This window comes from Megalopta genalis, chromosome 4 (genome assembly GCF_051020955.1).
Source record: "Megalopta genalis isolate 19385.01 chromosome 4, iyMegGena1_principal, whole genome shotgun sequence".
NCBI classification, from domain to species: Eukaryota; Metazoa; Arthropoda; class Insecta; order Hymenoptera; family Halictidae; genus Megalopta; species Megalopta genalis.
Window position 1 is genome coordinate 14,749,351 of NC_135016.1, and position 18,260 is coordinate 14,767,610.

Here is an 18,260-nt window from a genome sequence, read left to right on the forward strand (position 1 = left end):
CAAGTAGTTGAAAAAACTCTGAAGTACATTGCTGTTTAAAAACTGTGAATACACGTTTACGCATATACGAGCGCATTGCACTGCTTTATACGTGTCTCCTTCTGTATGATTTACTATCCGTAATTAATCTTCTAAGCAAGTCGAGCTAGAATATTCGAAAATCATTATATTTAAAAAATTGTATAACCAATGATTATATTAAATTGATTATAGTAAATTGATAAAATTAAAAATGATATATGCTAACGTGTGAAGAAAGTTTGAGCATAGACGAGAATCATCGCATTTAAAAAAATTGTACAATTAATGATTATAATAAATTGATAATGTTAAATGTATAGACGAATAAACAATTCGGGATGCTTAGGCAATCGTATTCTCAATTGGAGGCAAACCGAACAATTGATCGTCGCGTCTAATTCGTCGCCCGTGCTATTGCGAAGGTATCAACTCTCCCGGGCGCTAAAGCTTTGACAAAGCGTATAATCAGATTAAGCTTTGCCAGGCATAGGGTACTGGTCTGCGGGCAAAGAGGCCGGATTGCGTAAACAGAGAGAAACGATGTTACGGAATATGGTAAAAGAGGAAAGTACCGGATTAATGATCCGATCAAGTAAATGATAAAGGAAATGGAAACGTGAATTTATTGGTGCAAATGATAATGATATCTACATTTCGTATACAACATTAGGCAAATCAGACTAAATAGTCGTTTATAAATATAAAAACTATTAATTTACAAACCGACGTCGATGTTGATTCGTTCTGTAGAAAGTATTAGAATATGCATTGCTGAGCAAACTAGTTCTTGATTAATCTCTTACGCCACAATAACAAATCGAACTCGTGATTATACTATATCATACATAATCTGCTAGTTGTGAATATTATTTACTTCTAAGACGAAACAAAATTTGATATTTTCAATGTCAATGTCTAGGAATAAAAGTAAATGAGAACATACAAGAAGTAAAAATTGTCTCGTTCTGTCGGAAAGATTATTAAGAATTGCTAGTCAACGCAGTTGTGAAAGAAATCGCAATGCAAAGGGTTAAATTAATGCGCGCGGGATTTAGGCGATCTTCAGCGTCGTAGCGATATATGGCCCGATGTTTACCTACGTAGCAATGCTTGCTACGTATGACATCTTAGCAATGTTAGCCTCTAATAGTTTGAGCTCATGAAGCGGCGTTGATTGAGCGGCCTTGATGCAAAATATCCTAGTCCCGTTCAAATCAGCAGTTTGGTGTAAGCGTGATTGATGATAAGTATGGTGTTCACTTGAGTCGTTCAATGATCGTAAAACAAATTGTTCGGGCGGTCTTCAGTGTCGTGACGATATGACAGGATATGTTCACCTACGTAGCAAGGCTTGCTACGTATGACACCTTGGCAATGTTATGTTAGCGCTGATAGTTTGAGCTCATGAAAGGAGAACGCTATGAAGTGGCGTTGATCGAAAATATCTCCGATGCAAAATATCCTAGCTCCTTCAAAATCAGCAATTTGTATAAACGTTGTTAGTGATGAGTACAGTGTTCTCTTGAATCGTCAAATAATTCTAAAACGAATTATTATTAGATGAAACAGTTCGTTGAAGGAACAACACCTTTGCATGTAGCTCTTTCCAAGTCAGCAATTTGTATGAGCGTTGTTAGTGATGAGTACAGTGTTCTCTTGAATCGTCAAATAATTCTAAAACGAATTATTATTAGACGAAACAGTTCGTTGAAGGAAGAACACCTTTGCATATAGCTCTTTCCAAGTCAGCAATTTGTATGAGCGTTGTTAGTGATGAGTACAGTGTTCTCTTGAATCGTCAAATAATTCTAAAACGAATTATTATTAGACGAAACAGTTCGTTGAAGGAAGAACGCCTTTGCATGTAGCTCTTTCCAAGTCAGCAATTTGTATGAGCGTTGTTAGTGATGACTACAGTGTTCTCTTGAATCGTCAAATAATTCTAAAACGAATTATTATTAGACGAAACAGTTCGTTAAAGGAAGAACACCTTTGCATGTAGCTCTTTCCAAGTCAGCAATTTGTATGAGCGTTGTTAGTGATGAGTACAGTGTTCTCTTGAATCGTCAAATAATTCTAAAACGAATTATTATTAGACGAAACAGTTCGTTGAAGGAACAACACCTTTGCATGTAGCTCTTTCCAAATCAGCAATTTGTATGAGCGTTGTTAGTGATGAGTACAGCGTTCTCTTGAATCGTCAAATAATTCTAAAACGAATTATTATTAGACGAAACAGTTCGTTGAAGGAAGAATACCTTTGCATGTAGCTCTTTCCAAATCAGCAATTTGTATGAGCGTTGTTAGTGATGAGTACAGTGTTCTCTAGAATCGTCAAATAATTCTAAAACGAATTATTATTAGACGAAACAGTTCGTTGAAGGAAGAATACCTTTGCATGTAGCTCTTTCCAAATCAGCAATTTGTATGAGCGTTGTTAGTGATGAGTACAGTGTTCTCTAGAATCGTCAAATAATTCTAAAACGAATTATTATTAGACGAAACAGTTCGTTGAAGGAAGAATACCTTTGCATGTAGCTCTTTCCAAGTCAGCAATTTGTATGAGCGTTGTTAGTGATGAGTACAGTGTGCTCTAGAATCGTCAAATAATTCTAAAACGAATTATTATTAGACGAAACAGTTCGTTGAAGGAAGAACACCTTTGCATGTAGCTCTTTCCAAGTCAGCAATTTGTATGAGCGTTGTTAGTGATAGTACAGTGTTCTCTAGAATCGTCAAATAATTCTAAAACGAATTATTATTAGACGAAAGAGTTCGTTAAAGGAAGAATACCTTTGCATGTAGCTCTTTCCAAGTCAGCAATTTGTATGAGCGGTGTTAGCGATGAGTACAGTGTTTTCTTGAATCGTCCAATAATTCTAAAACGAATTATTATTAGACGAAACACTTCGTTGAGGGAAGAATACCTTTGCATGAAATCCCAGTGATCATCGATTTCTGTATAGCCAAGATTTCGTTGGAAGAGAGACACGCTTGAACAAGACACTAATGCAGTTATGTTTTCAGGTTCGGTTGGCTGACGTGTCCACGAGTATCGAGTAATCGAGGAGACATGATAGCACCACCCCCCATGATAAATCCTGAAGGTGATCATCCTATTGTAGATGAATCGCAGAGGTTGGATCGCATCGGAATTATCACAATTCAGGAGGTGATAATCATTTTGGAGATGCAAGAGTCTTCATCCACGTAAGTGTAACCTGTGGGTTCATCTCACAGATGAGTAGCCTTGATTTTCAACTTGAACGCATTGTGTTACTTTTGCAAGTAATTGTCTCTAATTCGTGTGTTTTGTACTATTAAATTAGCGGATCCCAGAATGTGAATGGCGTGGCGATTGAACGAGACCCCCAAGAAGATTGTGCGGTGTGACGACGACGCCCCCCAACCAAACCCCCAATAAGATGACGTGAAGCATTTCTAGAGTACATGCTCGTCGTGAAGCAGGGTGTGGTGTTTTTTGTCACACACGTTGCAAGTGCCTTTAGATCTGCAGTCTTCCACCTTGTGGTGTTTCAAGCAATTGGAGCATAGATAACGGTCCCCGATAAAAATCCATCGATCTGCTACGGTCAATTTCGAAAATTTCGGGCACTTTATTATACAATGTTTGGCGTCGCAAAAATCACAGGCATTATGGACTGGAGATACTGAGAAGGGTGGTGGCGGTGCGAGTTCAGGCAATGGAGCAAGCAGTATGGTTTGTTCCTCGAATTCTTGCTGCTTTGGGACATTGGGATCCTTTGCATACGATTCTAACGTCTGCATTATTCGTGCCCGTGATTTGATAAAACTTTCCAACTGCTCGTAACGTGGGTAATCCTTGAAAGTCTCCATTGACGTCATCCAACTATTCCATGTCTCAGGGTCCAAGCATCGTGACACATGGTATACCAAGAAGCTATCCCAAAAGTCAGTTACTCCAGTCACCTTCAAGGTCACGGAGGACGACAACACTTTTGTAGTGAGTTCCATCAGGGTGGCTGAGTCCGCCACTGCTGGAGCTGTGATTTTGAAAATCCTATCGTACTCCGCATCGACAAGAATACGCTTGTTGAAATACCATTGGCTGAGTATACTCAATGAGAGCTCTAGAGATTCATCTTCGAGAGGCAAGCCTGCAATGAGTCGGGCTGGTGGCCCCTGGAGACACTGCCTTAGATAGCATAGTTTCTCAATATTGTCCAGATGACCTCGCTTTAAAACGCGTGAGGTGAAAATTTTAATAAATGAAGGCCAATCCATAAAGTCGCCTTTGAACGTGGGGAGTGGAAGTTCCGGCAGATTTCCGCCGGCGTTGATTCCAGAATTCTGAGACGCAGGTCCTCCGATAATCATGAGTTCCAATTTTCTGGCCTCCCGCTTGATCCTCATCATCATCTGAACCTCCTGTTGGAAGACATCACAGGCGAAGTATTCATGATGAATACAGTTTGCTGGCCATGCCGACTCAAGAGAAGCATGTTCTTTTTGAAAGTCTTTATGAATTTTTTCCATCAATTCAAGTTCTAACGACACTTTTGCATAAGTGATGTCATGCGTCATGTCTGCTAACGTTCTTTCGATGTCCTTCAATGAATCGAGTCGTGACATCTGTGTTGCTGCCTTGAGTGCGAGGCCAGGCGGAAGGATTTCTCTTGATTGATTTGAGGAACAACCGGCCTGAAATATGTTAGGTAATTTCCGCTGGATCTGATCTTGTAATAATTCATGGTTGATCGGCCCTCCAAAGTTATACTTGATCTGATTTTCAAAGCCATCCTTGTTCTGCTCTTTAGAGTTATTCTTGGTCAGATCTATAAAGCAATCCTTGACCTGCTCTTTAGAGTTATTCTTGGTCTGCTCTTTAGAGTTATTCTTGGTCTGATCTTTAGAGTTATTCTTGGTCTGATCTTTAGAGTTATCCTTGGTCTGCTTTTCAATGTCATTCTTAGTTGGCTCTTTAGAATTATCCTTGGTCTGCTCTTTAAAGTTATCATTGGTCCGCCTTCCAAAGCTATACTTGATCTGCTTTTCAAAGATATCCTTGGTCTGCTCTTTAGAGTTATTCTTGGTCAGCTCTAGAAAGCAATCCTTGGTCTGCTCTAGAAAGTTATCCTTGGTGCAGACCAAAAAGCAGTCTTTAAAGTTATCCTTGGTTTGCTCTTTAAAGTTATCGTTAGTGCAGACCAAAGAGCAGTCTTTAAAGTTATCCTTGGTTTGCTCTTTAAAGTTATCGTTAGTGCAGACCAAAGAGCAGTCTTTAAAGTTATCCTTGGTTTGCTCTTTAAAGTTATCCTTAGTACAGACCAAAGAGCAGTCTTTAAAGTTACCCTTGGTCAGCTCTTTAGAATTATCCTTGGTCTGCTCTTTAAAGTTATCCTTGATGCAGACCAAAGAGCAGTCTTTAAAGTTATCCTTGGTCAGCTCTTTAGAGTTATCCTTGGTCTGCTTTTCGAAGTCATCCTTATTCGGCTCTTTAGAGTTATCCTCATTCGGCTCTTTAGAGTTATCCTTGGTCTGCTCTTTAAAGTTATCCTTGGTCTGTTCTTTAAAGTTATCCTTGGCCTGTTCTTTAAAATTATCCTTGGTCTGCTCTTTAGAGTTATTCTTGGTCAGATCTATAAAGCTAGCCTTGATCTGTTCTTTAAAGTTATCCTTGGTCTGCTCTTTAGAGTTATTCTTGGTCATATCTATAAAGCTAGCCTTGACCTGTTCTTTATAGTTATCCTTGGTCTGCTCTTTAGAGTTATTCTTGGTCAGATCTATAAAGCTATCCTTGGTCTGTTCTTTAAAGTTATCCTTGGTCTGCTCTTTAGAGTTATCTTTGGTTTGCTTTTCAAAGTCATCTTTGGTCTGCTTTTCAGTGCTATCCTTTGTCCCCTCTTCAACGTTATTCTTAATCTGCTTGTTAATGTTATCCTTCATCGTGACTGCGCTTGTTGAATCAGATGTACGTTGAATTTAGCACGGTTCACTATCCGACTCGATGAACCAAATGCTTGAGAACCGTGATGATAACGTTGAGTTGCTCTGTAAAATATACACGTGGAAAACATTAGAATGCGTATATAACGTGTAAATAAACTCATGGTTAGAGTGACCAGAGTCAAACTAAGGGAGCATTCCCATTCAGAGGAGTCAAAACATCAATTTTCCTACTGCATATTCTTAAAATATAACTCATTGTAAATATTCCTAAAAAGGATAACGTTGTTAGTTAAAAGAAATATGAACCGTCCCAATATGTGAGACGTAATTAGTTATCGTACCGTTATTTCAGTTATTATACCGTGAATTAGTCCTAATATTAAGAGAAAAATCAACTCATTTAGTGTAGTTTTAAGAGAAGTTATTCGGTCTTAAATGTTACTGATTTAGTTTTAATTCTCATTGCATGTATATATCTTTCTGATCGTTCCAAAATTCAATAAAATGTAAAGTATAATGATAATACATCCGTGTTCTTATTGAAATTCTCCTGACCCACGGATATATGAAGAATGACAAAGAAATTCTTTTACTACATACTATAGAGTCGATTTATGATGTTGTTGAGAAGCAATCCAAGTACGTCATTTAAATTATTGTTAGTTATACACAGAGATTTAAAAGGTTCCGAAAATAACCATCTCAAACCGTTATACAATCGGTTCTGATTAAAACTGTTATGCATAAACGAAAATGTTTCATAATCGTCATGAGGTATATTGGTTCTAACTTACATCAATTTCGGTTCGTGTTTCTTGAAAACCAATATTATATCGGTTCTGATATGACCGATATTATTTCGGTTATATTTCAAATTTAAGGCTTTACGTTTTCACAATACAGTAAATTCTCCCTAATTGACACTCAGATTGTACACAAAAATGGACAATGGAGATATGATGCAATATACATTTTACTTTTACAGTCCCTAAACGTTTATACATAAGTTTTAAATTATTTAGAAATGTGTGTGTATTATACGTGTAGTAACTTCTAATATAAGAAATTCATTATTTCATGGTACAGTAAAATATAACGCTATTAATAAGAAAAATGGTGTTTTCGGGAAATTGTTTTCTCAAAATTTTTAAGACCTTCTTCAGCCAGTGTTCCTTTATTTGAAAAATAAGACCTTTTATTACTAATTGTATTTCTTTCATTTAAAAATGTGCAGACATGCGTAAGCTACGACAGTTCTCCTGAGGGCTTCCCGGAGAAACATACTTTGCGGTGGTCAGCTTTACTCGGTCCATGGTAATCTGAAATCATGTTCGAAAAATATTTCTTTAGTTGATAGTCTGAACTTGGCCTTGAATGAATAATTTTCGAAATTTTGATATTTGACGAAACGGCAGGTGTTCAGGTTTTGATGAAAAATAACTAGGTTTTTAGGCGGTAAAAATCCTTTGTTCAAGTACAAGTTTTTTGTATGCAAACAGGCTGCGAAAATTTTCCCAAATCGATATAGTACTTTTCGAGATATCCTGACCACCGATATTGAAAATGTATTTTCAAGAAAAACGCGTTTAAAGAGAGAGTTTCAGCTTATATTGTCATTTAAATGTTTATATTTAACTACTTTAATACATATTAGTCATCTTCTGCTGAAGTACTATCCTCCAAAACGTTTATTTGTTGTTGCAGGCGAAATATTTTACCTTGGTGCGTTATTTCTTGTGTACGGCGGTTGCCTTGTCTCGTCCGTCCGTGAACTACCCTACCGGGCCTTTCCACCGAGGAAAACCCCGTCTAGGGGCCATTTTCAGGTCTTGGGTCCCTTGGGCGCCTTGGACCAGTTCGTAGTGGTTCGTTTTCTAACCCCACGAAATTTGTAGTGGGCATTTGTAGTAGTCAGCTCTCTTTCGCCAACACGGTCATTATTATTCGCCTATACCTTAAACTTCAGGAATTTTTAAAACCAACACTTAAACAAGTAACACTTGAATAATTAAATGACTATAATATGTCCATCAATAAATTACAATAAAATTTTCCATAGAATATTTTCGAAACATTCATACATATTTACACTTTCAGGAACAACCAAAACCCAAAAATCGATTTTTTTTTAGATTTCTGACTGAGCAGAATTCCTTAAGAGATTTATGGAAACGTTCGTTCACATTTTATGTGCTATTCTCTCTAATGAAAAGAACAAAATGGTTCCGCAACGAACCAATGCCGATTCTAACGAACGAAACTATTTGGTAGACCAGGGCTCGGAATTAACCGTGGTCGCCACTTTCGGCTCGGAGCAACTCAGACATTTGTGCCTGTAGCTTTATATATGCGTGTATGTGTGCAGCATTTAGGCGATCACCGGATAACGAGACGCGGGACGGTAGCTAGGAGGCGTAGCCTTCGAGATCCTCATGTTGCGTGCTGGTTAATTCCGAGCCTCGTGATAGACAAAACAGTATATTTGACCGTTGTCGCTGCTTTTCAATGAGGCAAAGTATTTAAAAAATGTGATCAAACCGCGTCTATTTCAAACTTAAATATAGAATATGTAGCTTATAACAAATATATATAAAAATATATAATATTATATATTTATTATATAAATTATTATATAATATTATATTATATTATATTATATTATATATATAAATATATATAATAACTAATATAATTAGAGCCGAAATCCATACCCGAAATTCCGGATCGGTTCTGAAGAACCGAAACCGGTATGATTACTTATATAAACTTATAACTGTTCCAAGAACCGAAACCGATATCATAACTGTTTCCAACCTCTGGTTATACATATGTACGTATATTATGATATGAGATACAGTATAATTATTTATTTGTTAAACCAGTTGGCGATATAAGAAATTTAGTAGTAAAAGTTGCTTCAAATAATCCGAGGAACCCGCCATTTCCGGATTGCGAGACATTTTTAGGACACCCTGTATACTGTGTAAAACTTCAACCCTATATCTCGATCGGGCGGTTAGTTATGAGGTAAAATAAAAAAATCAGTTTTTGTCTTACTTTTCCTAATTAATGATGTTTAGAAATTCTGAGAAAAAATCTGAGACATGTCACACACCCAAATACCTACTCTGCGATACATTTCAGATTATTTAATTGAAAATGTTTGTAAAGATTCAAAAAACTTAAGACAATCAAAAAAATACAGCTTCCACATGAAAGTTCTGAAGTGACAAACTGCATATTTTTCCACTATCGATATATTATACATTGCTATAATTATCGTTCAGGAATTCTTTCAGATTTTTCAATTTGGTGCGCCGTAGTTAAAAGAAATAAAACTTTACTTATATAAACTTATAACTCTTTCAAGAACCGAAACCGATATCATAACTGTTTCCAACCCCTGGTTATACATATGTACGTATATTATTATATGAGATACAGTATAATTATAATTATTTATTTGTTATACCAGTTGGCGATATAAGAAATTTATAAATAGACTTAAAATTACATAGAATATTACATTTATACTTAATATAATATTAAATGAATTCCTTAGCCTAAATGGGTGTTTCGGCCCGAGCCTGTCGGACTGGCATTTCAGATACCTCTTCGAGTACTAATTGACTTATTTTTATTCTTGCTTGCAATTTTCTGTTTGGTGGTAACGTGCGTAAATAAGGAAGTAAGTAACGCTGTTTTGATTATTTTTAATTACTTTATTATTACTTATCTTCAACTCTATAACGGATTACTTTCAAAAATTAAACATTTATCCCAAAGTGGTCGTAATTTCAATCGGGACAAAATTTTGCAATGAATTTTTGTGATCTTCAATTGTTTACAGCCCATACCGAGGTCATCACCGATCTCGATGAAATTTTTAATACACATATAACTTACCGTGATCTACAAAATGCATTTTTTAAAGTTTCGTCATCAGCTCGAATGAAAGAGTTAGATAACGTGACTTTTATTTTTTTTTCAATCGAAGCAATAGTAAAATTTGAAAAAACGTTCTTGTTACGACCTAGTAGACTGGTCCCTCTAACATCTAAAAAAAAATTCAAGTCGTTTAGTCCAGTTCTAAAAAAAATCATTGCGTTTTGAAAAGCATTCGAATATTAACAGGAATGTATGGAATGTATGTATACTTATGAATATTGAGTAAATTGTATTTGTTTTTTTAACAACATTTGCACGCAAAAATATAATTATAAAATCCGTATATTGAGTGTCCAAATGTTAAACCAATTAACGAATTAGCAACTAATGCCTCCGTTGGGCCAATAAATCCGGCCGAAGCTGCGAGGAGCCAAAACCATTCATCTGATATCGCGTTCTGCGATCGCGTTCACCGACGACGTCGCGTCGGCCGAATTTGCACGCACACATTCTTCGTTAGCCATTGTGCGTGTTTAACCGACGTCCGACCGACCAAAAAACAGCTCCGTTGTGACGTTATTCTAAGGGATTGAAAAGTACCCTCATGCTGAAATATATGGTCGATGCGCCATTCGATAGGACATTAAGAAAAAATACAGGGTGTCCCAAAAATGTCTCGCAATCCGAAAGTGGAGGGTTCCTCGGGTCATTTGAAGCAACTTTTTCCTTTACAAAAATTGTCTCCGATGCACCGTTAACGAGTTATCAACAAAAAACAGTGACCAATGAGAGGCAAGCTCAGCTGGCGCGAGGCGACCGAGCCAATGAGCGGAACTGGGCTTCGTGCGCTGGTTGGCTGGGCCGCCTCGTGTAAATCGTACTCGATTCTTATTGGTCACTGTTTTTCATTAATAACTCGTTGACGGTGCCTCGGAGAAAATTTTTGTAAAGGAAGAAGTTGCTTCAAATGATCCGAGGAACCCGCCATTTCCGGATTGCGAGACATTTTTGGGACACCCTGTATACTGTGTAAAATTTCAACCCTATATCTCGATCGGGCGGTTAGTTATGAGGTAAAATTAAAAAATCAGTTTTTGTCTTACCTTTCCTAGATAATGATGTTTAGAAATTCTGAGAAAAAATCTGAGACATGTCAAACACCCAAATACCTACTCTGCGATACGTTTCAGATTATTTAATTGAAAATGTTTGTAAAGATTCAAAAAACTTAAGACAATCAAAAAAATACAGCTTCCACATGAAAGTTCTGAAGTGACAAACTGCATATTTTTCCACTATCGATATATTATACATTGCTATAATTATCGTTCAGGAATTCTTTCAGATTTTTCAATTTGGTGCGCCGTAGTTAAAAGAAATAAATACCGACTTTGACGTTCCTTCCGCGAGAAACTGATCTAATTTTATAATTGTGACATTTTATTTATTCTGTAAATATATTGAGCACCGCTAAACGGCACACATTTCACAGAAACAATTAAAAAATGAAATCAAGTTATAAGTCAGCTTAGCACTGCATCGGCGCGGTACAATTAGCAATACATATTAACTATGCAAGTTGAAGGTTCGATTGTGAACTCGCAGCCAGCACTCCCCCATTCTTTTGTTTGTTTCATTAATTCTTAATTTCTTTTTATGTAAAACTATATATGTATAGAACAGCCAATGATATTTTTGTGAAATCGTTTAAGAAATATTTTTAAAATATTTAACAAATATTTAAAGGTAAACTACACAAAGAAAATAATTATGGAGAAATTGTTAGTTACGTAGTCTATAATTCTGATGATATTCTACATTTTCTGCAGTAAATTTATACGTACTTTCGGTTTAAAAGTCTGATTATTCCGGGTAGATTATTATATATTATTATATATTATATTTCACTTTTTTCTTTTCGCGTCGTCTGTGTTTTAGATATTTTAGGATTATTCGATTTTTCTGTAGGCTGCACAACTAACAATTGACGACAGTATCGTAAATATAAAATATTAACTTCCGGATATTAATAATTTCCGAGATATTCACAGAAAACTTCCTATGTTCTATAACAAAATGCTAACACATCGAAGGACACCTATCCAGACGTTACTCGACATATGTATACAACATACATATTCCTTTGTCTTGACTGTTTAACTTTAACTTTTTTGTCTTGACAGTTAACTTTCAAAGGTACAGTCGCAAATTCACTCAATGTCACGTATGTATATTTGCAGAAAATAAGTCTAACAAATATAAATTTCGTTACTTTATTGTCACAATATATTATTTAAATAATATATTGGACTTTCACAATATAATTTTAATATTATTTTCTCCACTATACATAATACAAACAACTTCGTGGTATTATACAATGTTCTTGTTAAGGACGTGCGAAACCTCGAACAAATGAATCCGAATTTAATTCGATTCGAACAATCGATTAAATCGAATACTCGAATGAAACAGAGGTGTTCGGACGGATCCGAATAATCGAAACAATTGAACACTTCGAACAGCTCCTAATGCTCGAAATCTGAAGTCTGCAGTCTACGTTGGCTTATTTCCGTATAGACAATACACCTATCGTGCATTATAACAGTAGACTTGTATGTAATTTGAAGATTTACAGTACATTGACCCTTTGCCTTACAACTGAGAGACATGGTTAGATAGTCGGGCCAGAAATGATTACCACGTCTGAGAGACGTGGTAAAAAAATCGGACCAGAAATGATTATTACGTCTGAGAGACGTGGTAAAAGAATCGGACCAGAAATGATTATCACGTCTGAGAGACGTGGTCGACAAATCGGACCAGAAATTAGAGCCATGGTGCGACAATCGGGCCAGATATAAACGTAACTAGTTAGGCTCGTATTAGAATAGGGAATACATGTTTTGAGGTATTTTGTTTTTCGTCATTTAATTGTTTTATCAGTAGCTAAAGGAAGTGGCGCAGGAACCAGCATGACGCGTGCTAATCCCTGCCGCGATCTAAGGGTACCGACTTTTATAGCCAATATGCCTTCGATTAAAATATAACTGGAACCTTTTTAAACTTTTGGAACACAACATCATCGAAATCAAAGCCATAAAAATCTGTAAAGTTCGTACGAGACATAAAAAACGTAGCGAAACAACGAGGGAGTGCAAAAGATGTAACGTGCCATTGCATGTACCAAAATGCTTTGAAAGATACCATATGGTTGAAGACTATTAATTTACTGTAAATTATTATAAATTGGAGAATTAGAACTTATAATAACTTATAAAATTATGAAACTAATAAATCTTATAATAAACCTTTCCTGTTCACACACACATGATTCGTTCGAAATTTTTTATCAAATTCATATTCGGACACTTCTAAAATGCAATAACTTTTTTAAAATTAGAATAAACGATTTGAATTTTTTTAGATGACAGAGAGACTAGTGTATGCTAGATAATAACTGGATTGCTTTGTTACAATTTTGCTATTACTTGGAATGACAAAACAAAATAAGACTCTCATCTTTTAATTTCTTTTATCCGAGCCTATAATAAAAATTTAAAAAATACGCTTTGCAGATCTCGGTAACTTATATGCATGCTGAAAATTGTATCGAAATCGGTTAACGCAAAGTCAAGTTACAAGCGTTAAAAGATTGTAAAAGCTGCAAAAATCAGGACGAAACCGATTTTTGCTATCTTTAATTGTTTACACCTCATACCGATCGGTCAACCGATTTCAGTGAAATTTTTAACATGCATATAATTTACCGAAATCTACGAAACACATTTTTTAAATTTACGTTATGGAATCAGACAAAAAAATTAAGAAACAGGAGTTTTTTGTTTTCTTTTATCATTCAAAGCAATAGCAAAATTTAAAAAGAGTTAAATAATCTATCATCTAAAAAAAATTCAAGTCATTTATTAGTCCAGTTCTAAAGAAGTTACTGCGTTTTATAAAAAGTGTCCGAATATTAACGGAAATCGTTGTATTTTCTAACCGTAACAAGACTCGGCGCGTGACCGACCTTGTTGTTGTTTGTGGTACACGTTATTGAAACTTGAATTATAGGACAATGGGTTAATTTAACATTAATCTGAGAATTACCGTTTCATTCGATTATTCGAATTCGTCCAAACAATTCGGTTCCTTTCGAGTGTTCGGTTTTGTCGAGTATTCAGATCGGATCGAAAACCGAGTCCACGATTCGCTTCAAATTTCGATTAATCGAAAATTCGAGCGTTGAGGCACCCTTCGTCCTTACTCAAAATAAGAAGAAACCAAAACAAACGACAAACGAAGGCTGAACGACCGTTTACGTTTTTTACAAGTTACAAGTAAAATCTTGTAACTCAAAAATAAACTATATATAAATTAATTGTTCTTTCTACAAACATTGTTAATATTTACTATAAAAATACTAACACTTACTATGAAAAGTCTTAGTTCTAAAAATTGTTTCATATCAAAAGAATAAGAATTTGCAGCTTCATTTTCGGCCACGTAGATCCAATTTCTACACGAGAGTTGAACTGTATTATCTTGAGATATAGTCAAACATGTATGCAAAATTATAAAACGTTTCGCCTACAAAAACATGACTGCATTTTATAAAAAAAAAAAAAAATTTATATATATAACTAAATAATAATATATAACTAAATAGTAATATAAAACTAATATATAACTAAATAATAATATATAATATATAATAACTAAATAATATTATATATATAATAAAATTTATATATATTAATATTCACAAAATTATCGACTCTGAATAGGAATGCCCCTTAAAGAAAATAGATAAAATAAACTTACGGTGGTACTGGGGTGATTCGTACAAATTCAATTGTATTAATTGAATTCTACGAAAGCTGCGTAGAATCTTGCGACAGGCCGCAAGATGCACGTGCGTCGTTGGAGTCACGTGTTTTTAACAGTTGAGGATATGTTTTCGTGATGGATTTACGAACGATAAACTAAGGATTGACGTTGAAAACTATAATAAAACAAACGAGCAGAAGACATTCCACCGAGAACACTGTACAAGAACAGTTACTGCGCGCGGAACGTTGACGAACAGAAGGGTGTCTAAATCAACACGCTACGTTTGACTGCGACGTTATTCCGACAATCACAAGCGGGGAAGCGGTGTTACGCGCATACCAAAACACGCCGAGAAAGCGCGGGAAATACAAACCGGTGACGGTGCATCATTGACAAGTGGCCAACCACTAAAAAATGCTGCAACCACTCACTGATCTGATGGAATGGCTGCAGTCCTAAATAGAGCATTGTTCAACAATTATAGATAGTCTATTGTAGTTAGGAGCCTATAATCTTGTAGCTTGTAAGCGATGTGGCGTCGTCGAAGGTTTGTTTGAGTTACATATAGTTACCACACATAAAGAAATTAAGTAATTTTATCATAGAATATATGACAATATATTATATATAATATATATAATATAATTATATATAGTATTATATATAATTATATTTTATATTATTACTATATAATATATAACATAATTATATATACTATTATATATAATTATATTTTATATAATATAATATATAATATAATGCAGTTCCAAATAGAGCATTGTTCAACAATTAGACATAGTCTATTGTAGTTAGGAGCCTACAATCTTATAACTTGTAAGCGATGTGGCGTGGTCGAAGGTTTGTTTGAATTACATATAATATAGTTACCACATACAAAGAAATAAAGTAATTTTATCATAGAATATATGACAATATATTATATATAATATATAATAAATTATATTATATATAATATTATATATAATTATATTTTATATTATTACTATATAATATATATAACATAATTATATATAATATTATATAATAAATTATACATTTTACATATTGTATAGTATAATATATAATATAATATCTCATTTATAAAATAATAATTAGATACTTTCACGCACAAAAAGATTGAGGGAAAATATACAATGGTAAATATACTTTGTTATGATTAGACTGCGGGCCTCTATGCAAAATAAAAATTGTCCATCTCAGTTGCAACAAACAGACGTTTAACAGATTCCTTTTCTTTTAATCATTTTAGTAGGTTGAAAATTATCTAACAATTTTTTATTTTTGGTCTTAAAGACGTCCAGTTTATGTCCATTTTAGGTCTGAACGTCTTTCGACCTAAAGTGGACGTCGTTTTGACGTCTGAGATAAGACGTCTTAGAGACGTCCCTAACTGGACGTCGTTACGACGTCCGAAACACATTTTCGAGGCAATTTTTGTCTTCGATATTATTTAAATACATGTGTCAAGTGCTTTTAAATACAACTTTAACATGAACGATAAATATTTCAATGACAATACGCCTATTAATATACACGAAACATTAATCCAAACCTATTAATTTCATGCTCTGTAATGAGTTCTTAGAGTGATCTCACTTTGCTTTTCCAAATTTTGTCTTCGCAGTGACATCGCTCAATTATCTAAAACAGCTAATATTTTGTACTTCGAATCTTCGAAAGGTTATCAACAAACGTATGTAACATGAAAAATTTAATGAACATTTGAACCCCAGGCCACCATGCGCCGTGCGACAGAGACAATATCAGAAAAGTATTTGTCCCGGAAGAAAGAACCCAGTGAACGCGCATGAAACGTGCAACAATTGCGAGGGTGTGGGAACAACATCGAGAGCCGAGCTTGGTCTTCCGTCGCGTTATTCGGGCGATGGAGCGACTAATAACGATAACGACGCCAGGAACGATAATCGAGTTAGGGGTTTCCGCGGTTTCCACAGTTCTCCCAGGGCGCTGATTGCTGGAACGGCGGCGGTTTTGCCGTCGGGATGGCCGATGCGCGCCGACGCCGACGCCGACGCCTGTTACCGACGCCGACTAGGACTGTCGGAGTCCTCGCGACTCGACTCGATTCGACTCGACTCGACTCGACTCGGCTCGGCTCGGCTCGACTCTGCTCGGCGCAGTGGCGCACGTATGGATGCGTAGCGGCGCGGACGAAGGCGTAACGAGTACACAATGCGATGCAAATTGGGCCTCTCCCGGCTACAGTACACGGACCAGTCAATCGGCCGGTTGCCTACGCCGGTGCATCGCGATGGTATTACTAACATCGCTATTCTATTATGACATTACGGTTCCCCGAGCAGCAGCCTGGCTATTACAAGCCCGGTCTCCCTCCAGGCGTTCGATTCGGGATAACTCTATAGCGGTAACTATATAGTCATCGAGACGCCAGAGACAATACCCGATCGGACGCCCGAGGCCACTCGGTTCCAATTTATTTTCATACATTTAACTAGCGGTCCTGCGTACGCGCGATGCCGCCATCCTAAGTATTGTGTACGCTCGATTTCGCTAGCTCGCGCGCACACCCACTGCGGAAATCGGATTTTCTTCGGCAAACAAAAGATGAACTATTTTCTTTTTCTTTCGGTGATTTATTCGGCGCGCTCGATCGGCGACATCGAGGTGCCACTGGGGGAATTGCCACGCCATTTCTCGAAAGAATTATGAGACAGTTGACCCTTCACACTCGGTGGCTCCCTCTCAAAGAGTATAATAAAACTGCTCTGTTGATTGGGATAATTTTTGGAATCAAAAGTTTTGTTTCGTGGAATTTGTGTCGATAAAATGTTAGGCCGGATTCTATTAGGGGGGCCGGAAAGTAATGTCGTTTCTGCGCATGTCAGTATTCCTTTTTTTTTGCATACTAAGTTTTGCGTACTAAAAATTTGCATACTAAATGGAAAAAGGTTGTTGATAATGAGGGTGATTACATCATTGATTGAAAATAAAAACTAGTTAAAAATTTATCTGTTTGAATTTAATGTAAACACAAACGACATAACTTTCCGGTCCCCCTAATATTTATCGCGTTACGCTCCGAATGTAAAATCAAAAAACTCTTGCAATAACAATGTATGTAATTGCGTTAACCCTCTATGGGCCCATGTAACATCCAGGTCACACGCTAATGTGACCAAAATTACCAAATAATTCCAGTTTTTTTACAAGATGACATTTACGTCTTAATTATATATTGTGTCTGGGATTAACCAATAAGAATATTGATGACGGTTGGCAGCACCATCAACCTGAAATATCAAAGTAAATGCCTTGCAAGTTGTCTGCAGATAGAAACCAACGGAACCATCTTGTGCTTCTGTCGGTGTTCACTAAACCAAAAGGAAAGCGTACATAATAGCTCTGGGTCTGTATTTATTTGCATTTCAATAATCATTTTGTTGCATTTGCATATGATACAGTTTTGTGACTTCCAGGTTACAGTCGGCTATTATGGTGGATTTCAGTATATTTAGGATAATGCTTGTGCTTTCTCCTATTTTCAGATTTATATATGATATAACAAAAATATGGATAAAAAATCA

The 18,260-nt window shown here is 35.9% G+C and overlaps 1 protein-coding gene and 1 long non-coding RNA gene across 2 annotated transcripts; both read right to left on the minus strand.

The window, feature by feature from the left end:
- Positions 1–626: 626 nt before the first annotated feature.
- Positions 627–14,977, minus strand: LOC117221523 (uncharacterized). Its single transcript, XM_033472557.2, has 2 exons — positions 14,665–14,977; positions 627–6,054 (listed from the first exon to the last, which is right to left on the minus strand). The coding sequence occupies exon 2, from the start codon at positions 5,947–5,949 to the stop codon at positions 3,463–3,465; it is 2,487 nt and encodes an 828-aa protein (XP_033328448.2). The 5' UTR covers positions 5,950–6,054; positions 14,665–14,977; the 3' UTR covers positions 627–3,462.
- On the minus strand, positions 9,396–13,185 carry LOC143259356 (uncharacterized). The gene is made up of 2 exons (XR_013033160.1): positions 11,685–13,185; positions 9,396–10,421 (listed from the first exon to the last, which is right to left on the minus strand). It is a non-coding gene; the product is annotated as an uncharacterized LOC143259356 (long non-coding RNA).
- Positions 14,978–18,260: the final 3,283 nt, after the last annotated feature.

What these genes read in the sequence shown, in the direction of transcription:
- LOC117221523 (XM_033472557.2), bottom strand. Translation starts at nt 5,949, where the DNA reads ATGAAGGATAACATTAACAAGCAGATTAAGAATAACGTTGAAGAGGGG.